General features: G+C 42.9%; 1 protein-coding gene across 15 annotated transcripts in view; it reads left to right on the top strand.

The window, feature by feature from the left end:
* Positions 1-12,181, top strand: part of SVIL (supervillin) — a 143,991-nt gene that overhangs the window by 74,894 nt on the left and 56,916 nt on the right. For all 15 annotated transcript variants that reach the window (XM_080975248.1, XM_080975249.1, XM_080975260.1 and 12 more), the window contains 4 exons: positions 3,008-3,099; positions 7,318-7,375; positions 7,472-7,623; positions 9,032-9,689. In XM_080975248.1, coding sequence (XP_080831374.1) covers positions 7,368-7,375; positions 7,472-7,623; positions 9,032-9,689 — 818 coding nt within the window. In that variant the 5' untranslated portion in view covers positions 3,008-3,099; positions 7,318-7,367. The remainder of the gene's footprint in view (positions 1-3,007; positions 3,100-7,317; positions 7,376-7,471; positions 7,624-9,031; positions 9,690-12,181) is intronic.

The following is a 12,181-nucleotide window of genomic DNA, read 5'->3' as shown; positions in this document are numbered from 1 at the left end:
TCAGATGCTTGAAATGTTATTCTCAGCTGGCAGGGGAAAAAATTAAGAGTGGAGCCAAAAGCTATGAAATGTAAGAGGAACAAGGAGGTCTGTGAGGTTTCTGTGCAAAGTTCAAATTGAAATGTCACAGCCCTCCTGTGCTTGGTAATTCATGGTCTTGTGACTCCACTGTTAACACCTCCTGTATATCTGTGTGTGTGTGCATGCGTGCGCGTGTGCCTCACAACTGAAGGTAACATTTCATACACCTAAAAGCAGGTTGCTAACCCATGAAAACATATGTCACAATAAATCTGTGCATCTTTAAGGTGCCACAAACAAAGCAGGTGGCGCTGTGGTCTAAACCACTGAGCCTCTTGGGCTTGCTGATCAGAAGGTTGGCAGTTCGAATCCCTGTGATGGAGTGAGCTCCCATTGCTCTGTCCCAGCTCCTGCCAACCTAGCAGTTTGAAAGCGCACCAGTGCAAGTGGATAAATAGGTTACTGCTGCTGCAGGAAGGTAAACGGCATTTCCATGCACTCTGGTTTCCATCAGGTTGTTCCATTGCGCCAGAAGCGGTTTAGTCATGCTGACCATGTGACCTGGAAAGCTGTCTGTGGACAAAGCTCCCTCAGCTTGAAAGTGAGATGAGCACACAACCCCATACTCTCCTTTGACTGGACTTAACTGTCCAGGGGTCCTTTACTTTTTTTTTTTACCTTTTACCCCTCTGAACATACATTTGGGGATATCAGCAGTCACTGCACTAATCATCCATACAGATTCACCCTAGAAATTAAGAAAGTGGTTGTATAAACCAATCTTTTAGTCTCTGTCCTAAAAAAGAAAAAGAAAAAGCTCCATATCATGCTTTTGGAATAGAGCAGGCTTGGGTCCTGAAGGAGCCTTCTTGAGCAATAAATGGAACTCCAGCCAAAAGCAGGAGAGGCAGGAAAGAAACCAAGTACCTATCTTTTGCTGTTACTACTGTCATGACATGTATGTACAGTACATGCAAATACTGGCTGGTCCTCCCTTAGTTGCAATGAAAGCTTCTGCTCTGCCCAGGCCCACTTAGCTGCCTTATACCAAGTCACACCACAGGTGTGGCTCTTGGGAATCTCAGATCGTGGTCCCATCTCCCAGCCCTTTCAATTGGATATGCCAGGGACTGAACCTGAAACCTCTTGCTTGCAAACTCCATGTTCTGCTGTTGAGTTATGTCTCCCATCTACTGAGCTGTGGTCCCTCTACATAAAGAGCAATAGAGGAACTGAAATAAAAAGAGCTGATGTATGTATGTTGTTATGTACGTTTGTTTTTGCTGCCTTTTCCATGAAGGAGTTCAAGGTTATGACTTCTTTGGGTGTGCAGTATAATGAGCCATAATGACAAAATGCCGTTTTCCTTGGGGTTTGAGTTAATGGTATTGCTGATTGTTGGGAATGGTAATTGGGTTAATAGGACAGATATTCAAAGACTGTACGTCACGGAAGCAGAGAGCAGTCCTCCTTATCCTTTTCATCTTAAAACATGCTCTCTTTGCCCAAAATTATTCTCAGCCTGTGTAACAGGAGCTCAGTCAGACAGCTTAGCAGTTTGTTTAACATTACCTAGTTTTAAAACAGTAAATAATTGGAAGATTAGAAAGCCTAGTTCTTTGGGCTGTGCTTTTATGAGTATCTTTCAAATCTCAAAGAACCATGGAAACATTTACAGTCTTTTTCTTCTTCTTTTAAAGGAAAAGTTAGGAACTGTAAGCTGTGGTACTTTATTATCGTGATCATTTTAATGAGCTATGTTCACAAGATATTTTGAAGTTGAAGAAGCAGGAAATGGATATTTTCTGGCTTCTGTAAAGTATCTGGACCTCTAGCAACAGATTGGCAGGGGATAAAAGTGGGCAAAGGCCACCTCTCTAATTTGTGCCAGGAGAGAGAGGAAATTCAAGAAAAAGAAGAAATGTAGCTCTTCAGCCCTGCCATAGATTATTAAGTCAGAAATTTAGCCTATCCTACCACTACTACAATGTGAGCTTTACAAGTCATATTGGCTAGAATAGAAGTGGGTAGAAAGTTGTTTTGGATGTACTGGTAGATCTTTGGGTGATTTGCAGTAGAGCAGCAAGAGTTTATGACTCCCAATTATATGGCAATGAGATCAACTAGAAAGCTTTCCTCCCTTAAATTCAGTTGCAGAAAAAGATATATTGACAGAAAAAATATAAGTAGATCTTTAAAGGTAATACACCTAAAAACAAATGAGAAAACAGTGATGTTTCAGAATCGGAGGATTATCACTTTGGTAGGCTACAGCACACATTCTAAGCACCTGGTGTGCAGGAGCAGATATGAGCTCTTGTAGGCATCAATAGCTTCGAAGGGAAGTGTGTGTGTGTTGTGCAAAAATAGCATGAAAAGATTCCTGTAAATGGCATGAGATTGCAGCGCAGTTGCAGATCGAAACCAAGAAAATATGGATAGATGCTGTATTTGTAATCTCTACGATTAGTGAATGACTAGAGAATTTCTGATTATGGAGGGCAATGGTCAGGGTAGGAGCCAAGACATAGACCAACCTTCCACAACCTGGTGCCCTCTAGATGTTTCTGAGTTACAACACTTACCATTGCTGAACACTGGGCATGCAACCTGGGGCTGTTGGATACTAACAACATCTGGAGTGCACATCAGGGGAAGGCTGGTCTAGACTGAGAATAATAATAGTAATAAACTGCAGCCAGAAGAACAAAAGAGAGTTTGTGAGATTAGTATATTTTCCACAGCACAGGCATGAACTCCCACACTAATAAACCAAGGACCAGAAGAACCAATGAGGATATGGCATAATATGTAGTATTGATCATCAAGGATGATAAGCCGATGCCATGGGCTGTCCAAGTACTTTTTAGCTAAGGCACTGATGCTTCCGGTGGGGGGGGGGGGACTGCCTGTATGCCGTAGTATAACTTGATTAATAGCAGAGTATTCCACATCTTTGTTAAACATAATGTTGTCGATGCTACAGTTTTCAGAAAGAGTTTTCATTTGAGGATAAAGAAGAGCTTGCAAACAGCACTAAGGATATCGATGCCAACCTTTTAGCAGTGCTGCCAAAAGGTAGGTACAGAATTGTGTTTTCTTGTATAGTGGCTTTTTAGAACGTCGCTTTGAAAGATTACCATAGACATGCTTCCTTTGTAAACAACCTTTTGCCCCATTTCTGAAAGAGGCATGCTGAAAGCAGAGGGTTTGTTCTGGGATAATAGTTCTACTCCTTGCAAAATTCTGACATGCCAACAATGAACCTTCAACTTTTATCTTGGTGTGCGAAATCTCCCAGCAATGGTCATTCACCTCCCTCTTCCCTCAAAAAGGAACCGGAAACATGAAGTTCAGTGCCGTCTCCAGGTCTTGTAGGGTCCTGGGGCAAGATGCCCTTAGCAAGCCTCCCTCCCTGTCGTGGGCCTCTCAAAAACACAGAACATTATGTGAATGGTTAGTTCAGGCCTCCAGCCCTAACTGCCTTTACCTAGAATCAACTAATGGAATCTTCCTAATGGAAGACTTAGATCTCCAAAGAAAAACTGTTCATTTTAGACTGGACAGAGGACTGCAAACACAGAACAGCTGCACTAGGAGAGCTCTTGCAGAGGAGTAACTCCGGGTAACTCTAAATGAGCTGCATACTGCAGAAGAAGGCAGCAACCATTCCCCAAGGCTCTCTGTTTAAGTCTTTTCTGTTTAAGTCTCTTTTCTGACCCCATTGTCCTTGCCTCAGGGCTCATCCATTCTATCACAAAACTTCCCCACTCTCTCCAAGTCCCTTCCAATCCTATGTTATTTCCAATATCATCCCCATGCGCAGTGTTCTTCAACCTTGGGTCTCCACATGTTGTTGGTCTACAACTCCCACCATCCCTGACCATTGGCTAAGATAGCTGGAAATGATGGGAGTTGTAGTCAAACAACTTCTGGGGACCCCAAGCTGGAAGAACACTGCCCTAGCATCATGAAATAGTTCCAAAGTGGTGCACAGAGAAATCAGTACGTTTGCTTACATGAAATTGATCTGGGAATTAGGTATTGTTTTTGTTTTTAAAATGGCGATGCAAAATTCTCGAAGTCTGGATTTAGACATGCCTGTGTCTTCCCCTTGTGATAGAAACTGCAAAAGGCTTTCAATTTTGCTCTTAAAATAGACTGTGCATTACTGTCACATGGCTAGTATCTAACTGGATCCTTTATCCTGCCTGAGAGAGTTTTTGCCATAATGTGGGACATTTGTTAGTGTGATAGGGAAGACTGTTCCTTCCTGAAATTTAAAGCTGTTTGACACACAGAACATATAATTGGAGAGACAAAGATATTTCTTCCTTTGCTTGTTTTTAAATTGCCATTGGAGTATATCTTAAGACACTCTTGGCATATTTAACCTGCTAAAATGTAACTGTTGCCTTGTGTAAAAACACCCTCCAATCATATATAGCTTTCAAAACTAAGATTTATAATGCAATCTATTGCAAAATAACCCAGTTTTAAGTGTCCTGTGCAACATTTAAAAATAGATTCTAAAGTCTGTGATTCCTCTTATGGGAGAAGGGTTGTCACTTACATGATCTGTATAAAATCCTTGGGACTAAGTGACTTAAAGCAAAGCTGGTTGCAAATGCATGTCCGATCACTCATCTTTAAAACGCTGCTTTCTCTCTTGTAAGTGTTCTGTACCTCTCAGCTGTGCTGAGATAACTTGTGCAGCCCAGCTGTATCCTTCAATGGTCAAAAGTTTATGCTGATGTTCAGACTGGCCCAGCACGTCTGTGTGAAATTGTATACCTCTCAATGGGATCGTGAAAAGAGTGAGCATGCAGGTGTCTTGCACTGATGATACATACATTACAGGATGTATATGAAAAGCAAAATTTAACTGACCATTTCTCCCTGTCCCCAGGGATTTACTAGTATCTGTGGGGGGGGGGGATACTTTTAAACCTAGGTGAATGTGAATTTTACTTATATACAGCATATAGGATGGGGTGGAAGCAAACCTGTGGCCCTCCAGATATTGTTGGACACTTCAGCACCCGCCCCTCCCAGATTTGTGTCCCTTTTGTAGGAAATGTTTACTTTTTGTGCATTCTGCAATTTCTCAGTCAAAGGTCAGGGATTGTAGGGAGTGGTAGATCATCAACATCTGCACGGCCCCAGGTTCGCCCGCTCCTGATCTAGAGGAACTTCATGTTAGCAGGGCTACCTGTCAGGTCACTTTAAAGGGGGATGGGGACAAAGTTGCCTCAGGAGTGCCTCCAGTCATGTGTTAACCTATGTAACTGATATAACTGTCTGGAATCTCAAGTGTGGAAAAAGTGTGATGCTGCGCAGGCTAGGTCTGTGCTATTTTTATCTCAGGTCTTGCTTGAGAAGGTGTTGGGGAGATACTCCACAAGCCCATAGCTTTCACTTAGGCCTGCAAAACAGCAGCACAACCCAGGATGCTGCTGACACCTGAGGAAGACCATTGCATCAACTGCAGAGTTAAGATTGCAGGGTTTTAACCTCTCAGCTGGCTATTAACCTGGGATATGGACCATCCAGCACTGCACTGTGGGAAAGGAGAGAATCCTATTTTGTTTCTTTCACCTTCCCTCCCCTGCAAGGCTTGAACGGGACCACAGTACAAATCTCCTGTTCCAAGCTGCCTGGGGCCCTGAACAGGAACATTTCTTATGGAGTGTGGAGGCATTTTGCTGCAGGTCTCACTTGCAAATAAACTCTTCAGGGTTTTGCTTCAGCGAAGTGGCGACTTGCAGTTCATATGTTAACCACGGTGACGGTCCATTGATGGCAATAAAAAGACGTTTATGCTCTTAGGCCTGCACCTAAATAAGAGCTGGCTATGCGTAGGTGTTATTTATGTGGCTTAGGTCCTCGGCTCTTAAACACGTGCCTAAAAATTGTGGCCTGAAGGGAAATGACTGCATAACTCTCGAAAGGCCCCCTTAAAAACCTGTGCCCTAGTCAGCTTTAGAGTTGCCAAGCACACAGTGCATTAGTGGTTCAAGCAGTAAAATTGTTCTGTCAATTAACCAGGGCTGGGGAGTGAAAAGTGAGTGAAAGCCATGCAGTTTGCTCCACTCATGACCCACAAGATTCCCCCTCCCCAAGCTCTGGTCTCAGTGTTCCTCCTGACTTGCCAGCTTCTGATTTTGCTCTGATCCTGCCGATTTTGGATAGAGCCTGAATGAACATAGCTGTGCAAACCAAGGTGTCAAAAGCAGCTGCCACTTTCTATGTAAACTTCTGCTTCCTCTTGGGGTGTTATTTGTTTTTATTTACACTGTTGCAAAATGAATAAAAACTAGATGGTAACAACAACAACAACTATTACCTTAAGTTCATTGGCCCACATTTACTGGCGGAGGAAGAGGGAGGTGGGGGGAGCGCATCGCCCCCTACACCACGATCCTGGTGGGGTGCAATCGCAGCTGCACCCCCCCCCACACGCTGGGCGCCACGCCCCCACAGGCGATGCACCACACCCCCAGGACATGCGCCACTTCCCTGTGGGCGGCGCACCACGCCCATGGGACGCGTGCCAGCCACGCCCCCGCCTGCTGTCCACCCCCGGTGCCGGAGCATGAAGCTCCGCCACTGCCTACATTTGGTTTATATGCCCTGCTCTGGATTCCACCTTTTGCAGAAGTGAGATGGGTTGTAGCTGAAACACTGACTTTTCAGTGGTGGCACCCTGGTTGTGGAATGCTGCTGCTTGCTAGCAGACTGCAGAACAGTTGTGGCTTGTAGAGTTAATGTACCTTTGAAGCAAGAGCTCCTGCCTCCTTCTTTGTAATGGCTTCTCCACTGAGCATGAAGTATGAATTTTTTTAAAAAAAATTATGAATGTCTGCTGTTTGAAGGAACACAGAACTCTAGTAACTTCAAAAGAGAAGGTCTTTAAGATCAGGGAAGTGTCTGCATAACATGAGCTGGCTCACCTCTACCCAAAGTTGTTTTATGATTATGTATGGTTGAGAAACACCCTGAACAGGAATGAGAATAATGTTGGTATTCTACTGGTTTCCAAAGTTTTACATAATATTTTTCTTAATCTGCTGTTTGCTAATGACCGTATTGTAAAAATCCAAAGGTTGTATCTGACTTAGCAGAGTAGACCCATTAATATTAATAGGTAGTATTAATTACAAGTAGTCTTGTGCATTAATTTCAGTGGGTCTATGCTTATGACTAACCTAGAATACAACTGCAAACCACTCCATTAACAAAGTGCATAGTTTCAGATTTCTAATAAGTATTTTGTGGGGTTTTGTTTTGCTTCAGTTTCCGAATTAAGAAAACTCTTTGAACCGAACAGGCAGGATACCTTGGAAATGAAAAGGTAAATTCTAGATCTTCCTCTATATTTCTCCTTAGGATAGATTTCCAGTTCTTTGGGGGTATTTCTGGCATAACCTCTTGCTTTCATCTTCCCCAGGAAAGAAAGGATAGCTAGGCGTTTAGAGGGAATTGAAAATGACACTCAGCCCGTCCTTTTGCAAAACTGTCCAGGATTGGTTACCCATCGTTTGCTAGAAGAAGATACACCAAGATATATGCGTGCAACAGATCCATATAGTCCTCACTTCAGTAAGAAACATATTTGTAATATTTGCTATTCTTAACCAAATATTGTAGCAGATTTGGGCTAGTAGGAGCTCTGCCTAGCTATGAGTAGGTTCTATAGAATCCTTGTATTTCCTTTATGTTTTAAAGGGCAACTGGTATAAAATACCTAAAACATTTTTAGGGTCTTTATTCTATGGGAGTGTGTGCTAGCACATAGAAAAGTAGGTGGCTTTAAGTTAGTCAAATACTTGCCCGATCAACTATTATGTTCTTCTGTATTAGGTTTTTTGTTTTTAAATGCAGCTCATGCTTAGAAATAGCTAACCATAAGGATCCATAGAATCGATGAATAGTGAGGATGCTCAGCTGCACGATGTATCTAGGATTTTATCAGCCCAGGGCAGCCTATTTAAAAAGTAATATGGTTGAAATAAAAGACACAGCTTATAAGCAATTCTACTGTATTTTGATAGGATGTATAATAATGGGAGAAGTCCCCACAGCTTGGTTTGGAAATTGAAGAGTAACTTCAAATATTTGTGGTAAACGCGCAAGAAACAGGCAGCAGTTGCAAGTTTTAAAGTTACTCCTAATTTTCACTGCTCTCTATTAAGGTTGTTTAACTGAGCTGGACTTAAACTTCCTCTGTTTTTAGCCCCAAGTCCTGGACACCAACTGCTGTTGACAAAGAGATAAGCAAATCATAGAAATCTTAGAATTGTGAAGTTGGAAGGGACCCTGAGGACAATCTAGTCCAGGCATCCCCAGACTTGGCCCTCCAGCTGTTTTGGGACTACAACTCCCATCATCCCTAGCTAACAGGACCAGTGGTCAGGGATGATGGGAGTTGTAGTCCCAGAACAGCTGAAGGGCCAAGTTTGGGGATGCCTGATCTAGTCTAACTCCTTGCAGTGCAGGAATATGCATCTGTCCCAAGCAACCTTGGTGTTATCAGAATGGTGTTGCCATTCTCTATCCAACTGAGCTGTCCAGGGGATGCCTCTAAGGGGAATTTTTAAGGCTCAAGGACTGAGCCCAGGGATGCTTCTGAACCTTGGGACAGGGGCACAAATATGCACAGTCCCACCCAGGACATTTTTTAACCAAACTGTGGGGAGCTCCCTAACCCAAAATGCCATTAACAGAGGCAAAGGCTATTTACAGGCTCTGCAAGCCATCACACTAGCCTATTTTTTCATTTTATCTTTAGCAAACAGTGAGACGGAACAGAAAGCCCAAAGACTTGCCCGTAGATTCCTTAATGTCTGCTTCAAACATTGTAACTTGTGTTGAATACTAAGGCATCTGGAAGAAAGTCATAGGGAAGTGGATGAGTGTCAGGATAATACTTACAACTTTGTAGCACTTCTTTAAAAAGAGAGAAATTGGGAAATCTTCTGTCCGTTATAATTATTCTGTGTTGCTATAGGAAGATCAAATGAAGAAGAAACTTCAGATTCATCAGTAGAGAATCAGCCTAGATCAAGATACCAAGCAGAATCCAGTGGAGGAAAAACAAAGCCACCTTCTTACAGCCCTTCAGTCATGGATTCCCAGGGACCCGAGTCCAAAGCGGAAAGGATAGCTAGGTACAAGGCAGAGAGGCGACGCCAGCTGGCTGAGAAATACGGACTTTCAATAGATTCGGATGTGGACTCGGAATATTTATCCAAATACACCAGGGCAAGGAAAGATCAAGAAGTGGCTGAGAAGAGAGTACCAAAGAGTGAGAAAAATGAGGATGAAAGTAAAGATTATAGTTCTCTGTACTCGGTGAGAACAGAGACTAAGGAGATGAGGAATGCTTCTTTGGAGTCAAAGGAAAATTATGTGCTTGAGAGGGCAAGTTCTCCAGAAGGGGAAAAACTGCATATGAATGAGGACAATGAGAGAGAAGCCCCAGAACCCAGTTGCAACAGACACGATCTACCCTCTGCATCAGAGAATTCCACACCCTTCTCATATATTGGCCATGACTCCTCCCTAAGTGAAGTGCCAAGTTCGCCAAAGCAAACTCGCAGGGTTTCCCTTTCTTCACCAAAGCAGCTAGCTTCACCAAGTCATTCCCTCAGCGACAGCAGATTAGGGTAAGTGCGCTGTTCCTGTTCCTGTTTTGTAGAGTGTCAGCAACTGTTGATATATATGGTACCTGCTCCAAGGACCTCACATTGTCTTAATATTAGAAGGTGGCACTGGCAATAAGGGAAAAACTGGGTAGGAAGCAAGCGGCACAAGGTTTACCCATCAAGAGGTGTGAGTTAGTACAGTGACACATACAGTGCACTTCTAGTGTTGCAGGAATAAGATTGGATATAGGATTTTGGGAAGGGAAAATTCATGGCATTGATTGTATGTTTGGAACAGCCTTTGAAAGAATGGTTGAAATCAACCAGGAAAGCAGGTGGTGTTGTACTGGTGTACAAATTGAGTTGCAAAAACTTTGAGGTCAGTGCAGAAATAGGGAACAGATTGAGTGAAAGAATTCTGAAAAGCATTTGAGTCTTTAAAAAGGCAAATACCTTTACAAACGAACTTACCCATTTTGAGAGAACAAATATTCTGCAGACCCTCCAGTTACCACAGATAAAACCCAATGTAAATTTCAGACAATCCGCATATCAATTCGAAGTGAGTGAATGTGAGGATTTCAGGTTGCATTTTTCTGTCTGCAAACAATATACCGTCAATAGCACATGATGCCTTATTAAGAACATGGCCATCTCCAAAAAAATGGCAGCCAAGTCCCCCTTTCTCCCTTCTCACTCCCAGTAACATCAAGGACAGCTAAACTGTGTTCTGGTGTTGCAGGTGTGTGTGTATCTCTGCCCCACGTAACTGGCTGCTTGTGGGGGTGTTTGGGATGTCTGAATGCAGGCACGACAACTCCTAGGAGCCAAAGAAGTCTGCCCCCCAATGTCTTTTTTTAGGGGTCCGAGCCCTCTCAATATTCAAGAAGCGTTCAGAGAGATTATGGGACAGAGAACACAATAAAAACCCCACAGCTATCTGTCATGGCAAATATGTTGACTGATGGTGATGAGAGAGAGAGAGAATGAATGAATGAATGAGAAGAAGATTGCTGAGCACTTTAAACCCAAAGACAGACTTTGATGGAAAAAGAGAAGGAGAAGGTCTGTGACTGGCAGCAGGTGAGCACAGTTGCGAAAGCCTCTCTGCTGAGCCACACTGGATGATAAAGGCTGCTGCTGAAGCAGAGACAGGTTCCTTGAAGGCAGCTGCTGATTGCTTTACATGTGTATTAACAAACTTGGCTGATCAGGACCAACCACCACAAATGGTGCCCTTGTTACACTGTAAACCAATGAGAAAAAGATCAGTCCAAACTGAAAATTGAGAAGGGAACAACCAAAGTAGCTCACAGTGTCACACATTCAAATACATAGACTTATTGGAAGGAAGCTGTAACAAATTCTACATTGTAGAGATTATAATAAGGTCTGTCTCTCAACCCAACCTCCAATATATGTTCCTGTCCTAGATTCAAATGAAACCTGTCTCAACCCACTAAATGAAAGCCCCCTTGGGAAGCTTTTTAAAGACAAGGGAAGATTATGGCTGCATGAATAAAAAATAGTTTCAGAGTTGAGTTCTGCAATCTTCCCAATTCTATAGATTTTTTAAAAAAATGTTGCTTTATAAATACCACCTTTGCCATCGGCGAAAGAATTGCTGTGTGTTTGCCCAGTTGAAGTGGATCATGTATTTCAGAATTCATCATGTTCAATGGGGACCTAAAACTGGCGGCAGGCAAATGCAATCTTTTAAGTTCCCAACTTGTCCTGCAGTTGCCCAATATTCATTTCCTGTTTGAATTTAATTTTTATTGTGTATTCGGAGATGAGGTAAAAGTGATGGCTCTTAATTGGTCATTGTTTTGCCTATTCTGCTTGCAATGCAATTTATCTAAATTTCTGTACCAGTGAAGTACCAAGAGAAAGTAATTACCGTATTTTTTGCTCTATAAGACTCACTTTTTCCCTCCTAAAAAGTAAGGGGAAATGTGTGTGCGTCTTATAGAGCGAATGCAGGCTGCGCAGCTATCCCAGAAGCCAGAACAGCAAGAGGGATTGCTGCTTTCACTGCACAGCGATCCCTCTTGCTGTTCTGGCTTCTGAGATTCAGAATATTTTTTTTCTTGTTTTCCTCCTCCAAAAACTAGGTGCATCTTGTAGTCTGGTGCGTCTTATAGAGCGAAAAATACGGTATGTCTGTGGTGGTTTTTCAGGGTTTTAGGGTCCTTTTGTGTGTATCTGGGGTGACAGGGCTAACTAACCACCTCCTCCAATGTTGCTTCCATGGAGTCACTTACATTTTATGCAATTATACAGTAATGCAGCTACTCAAGTATTGTTGGAAGCCTTCGGAAGCAACTCAGCTTGCATTAAAGCTGATGGGATTTGCATGGGGAGAAAGTAGATAGAGGAACCTCCAAGCTTCCCAGATTGTCTTTATGACCTAAACTGTTCAGACGCTAGACTGGCATTCTCAGGGTTGCTGACCTAAAATCCTACTTCCCCCTCCTCTCAGTCTCACCTTGAGAGAGGAGGCATCTTTCCTT

This window comes from Podarcis pityusensis (assembly GCF_964106645.2).
Source record: "Podarcis pityusensis genome assembly, chromosome: 12".
Classification (NCBI taxonomy): domain Eukaryota; kingdom Metazoa; phylum Chordata; class Lepidosauria; order Squamata; family Lacertidae; genus Podarcis; species Podarcis pityusensis.
Note: the sequence above shows the minus strand (reverse complement) of the source record. Positions and strands in the feature narration are given on the sequence as shown.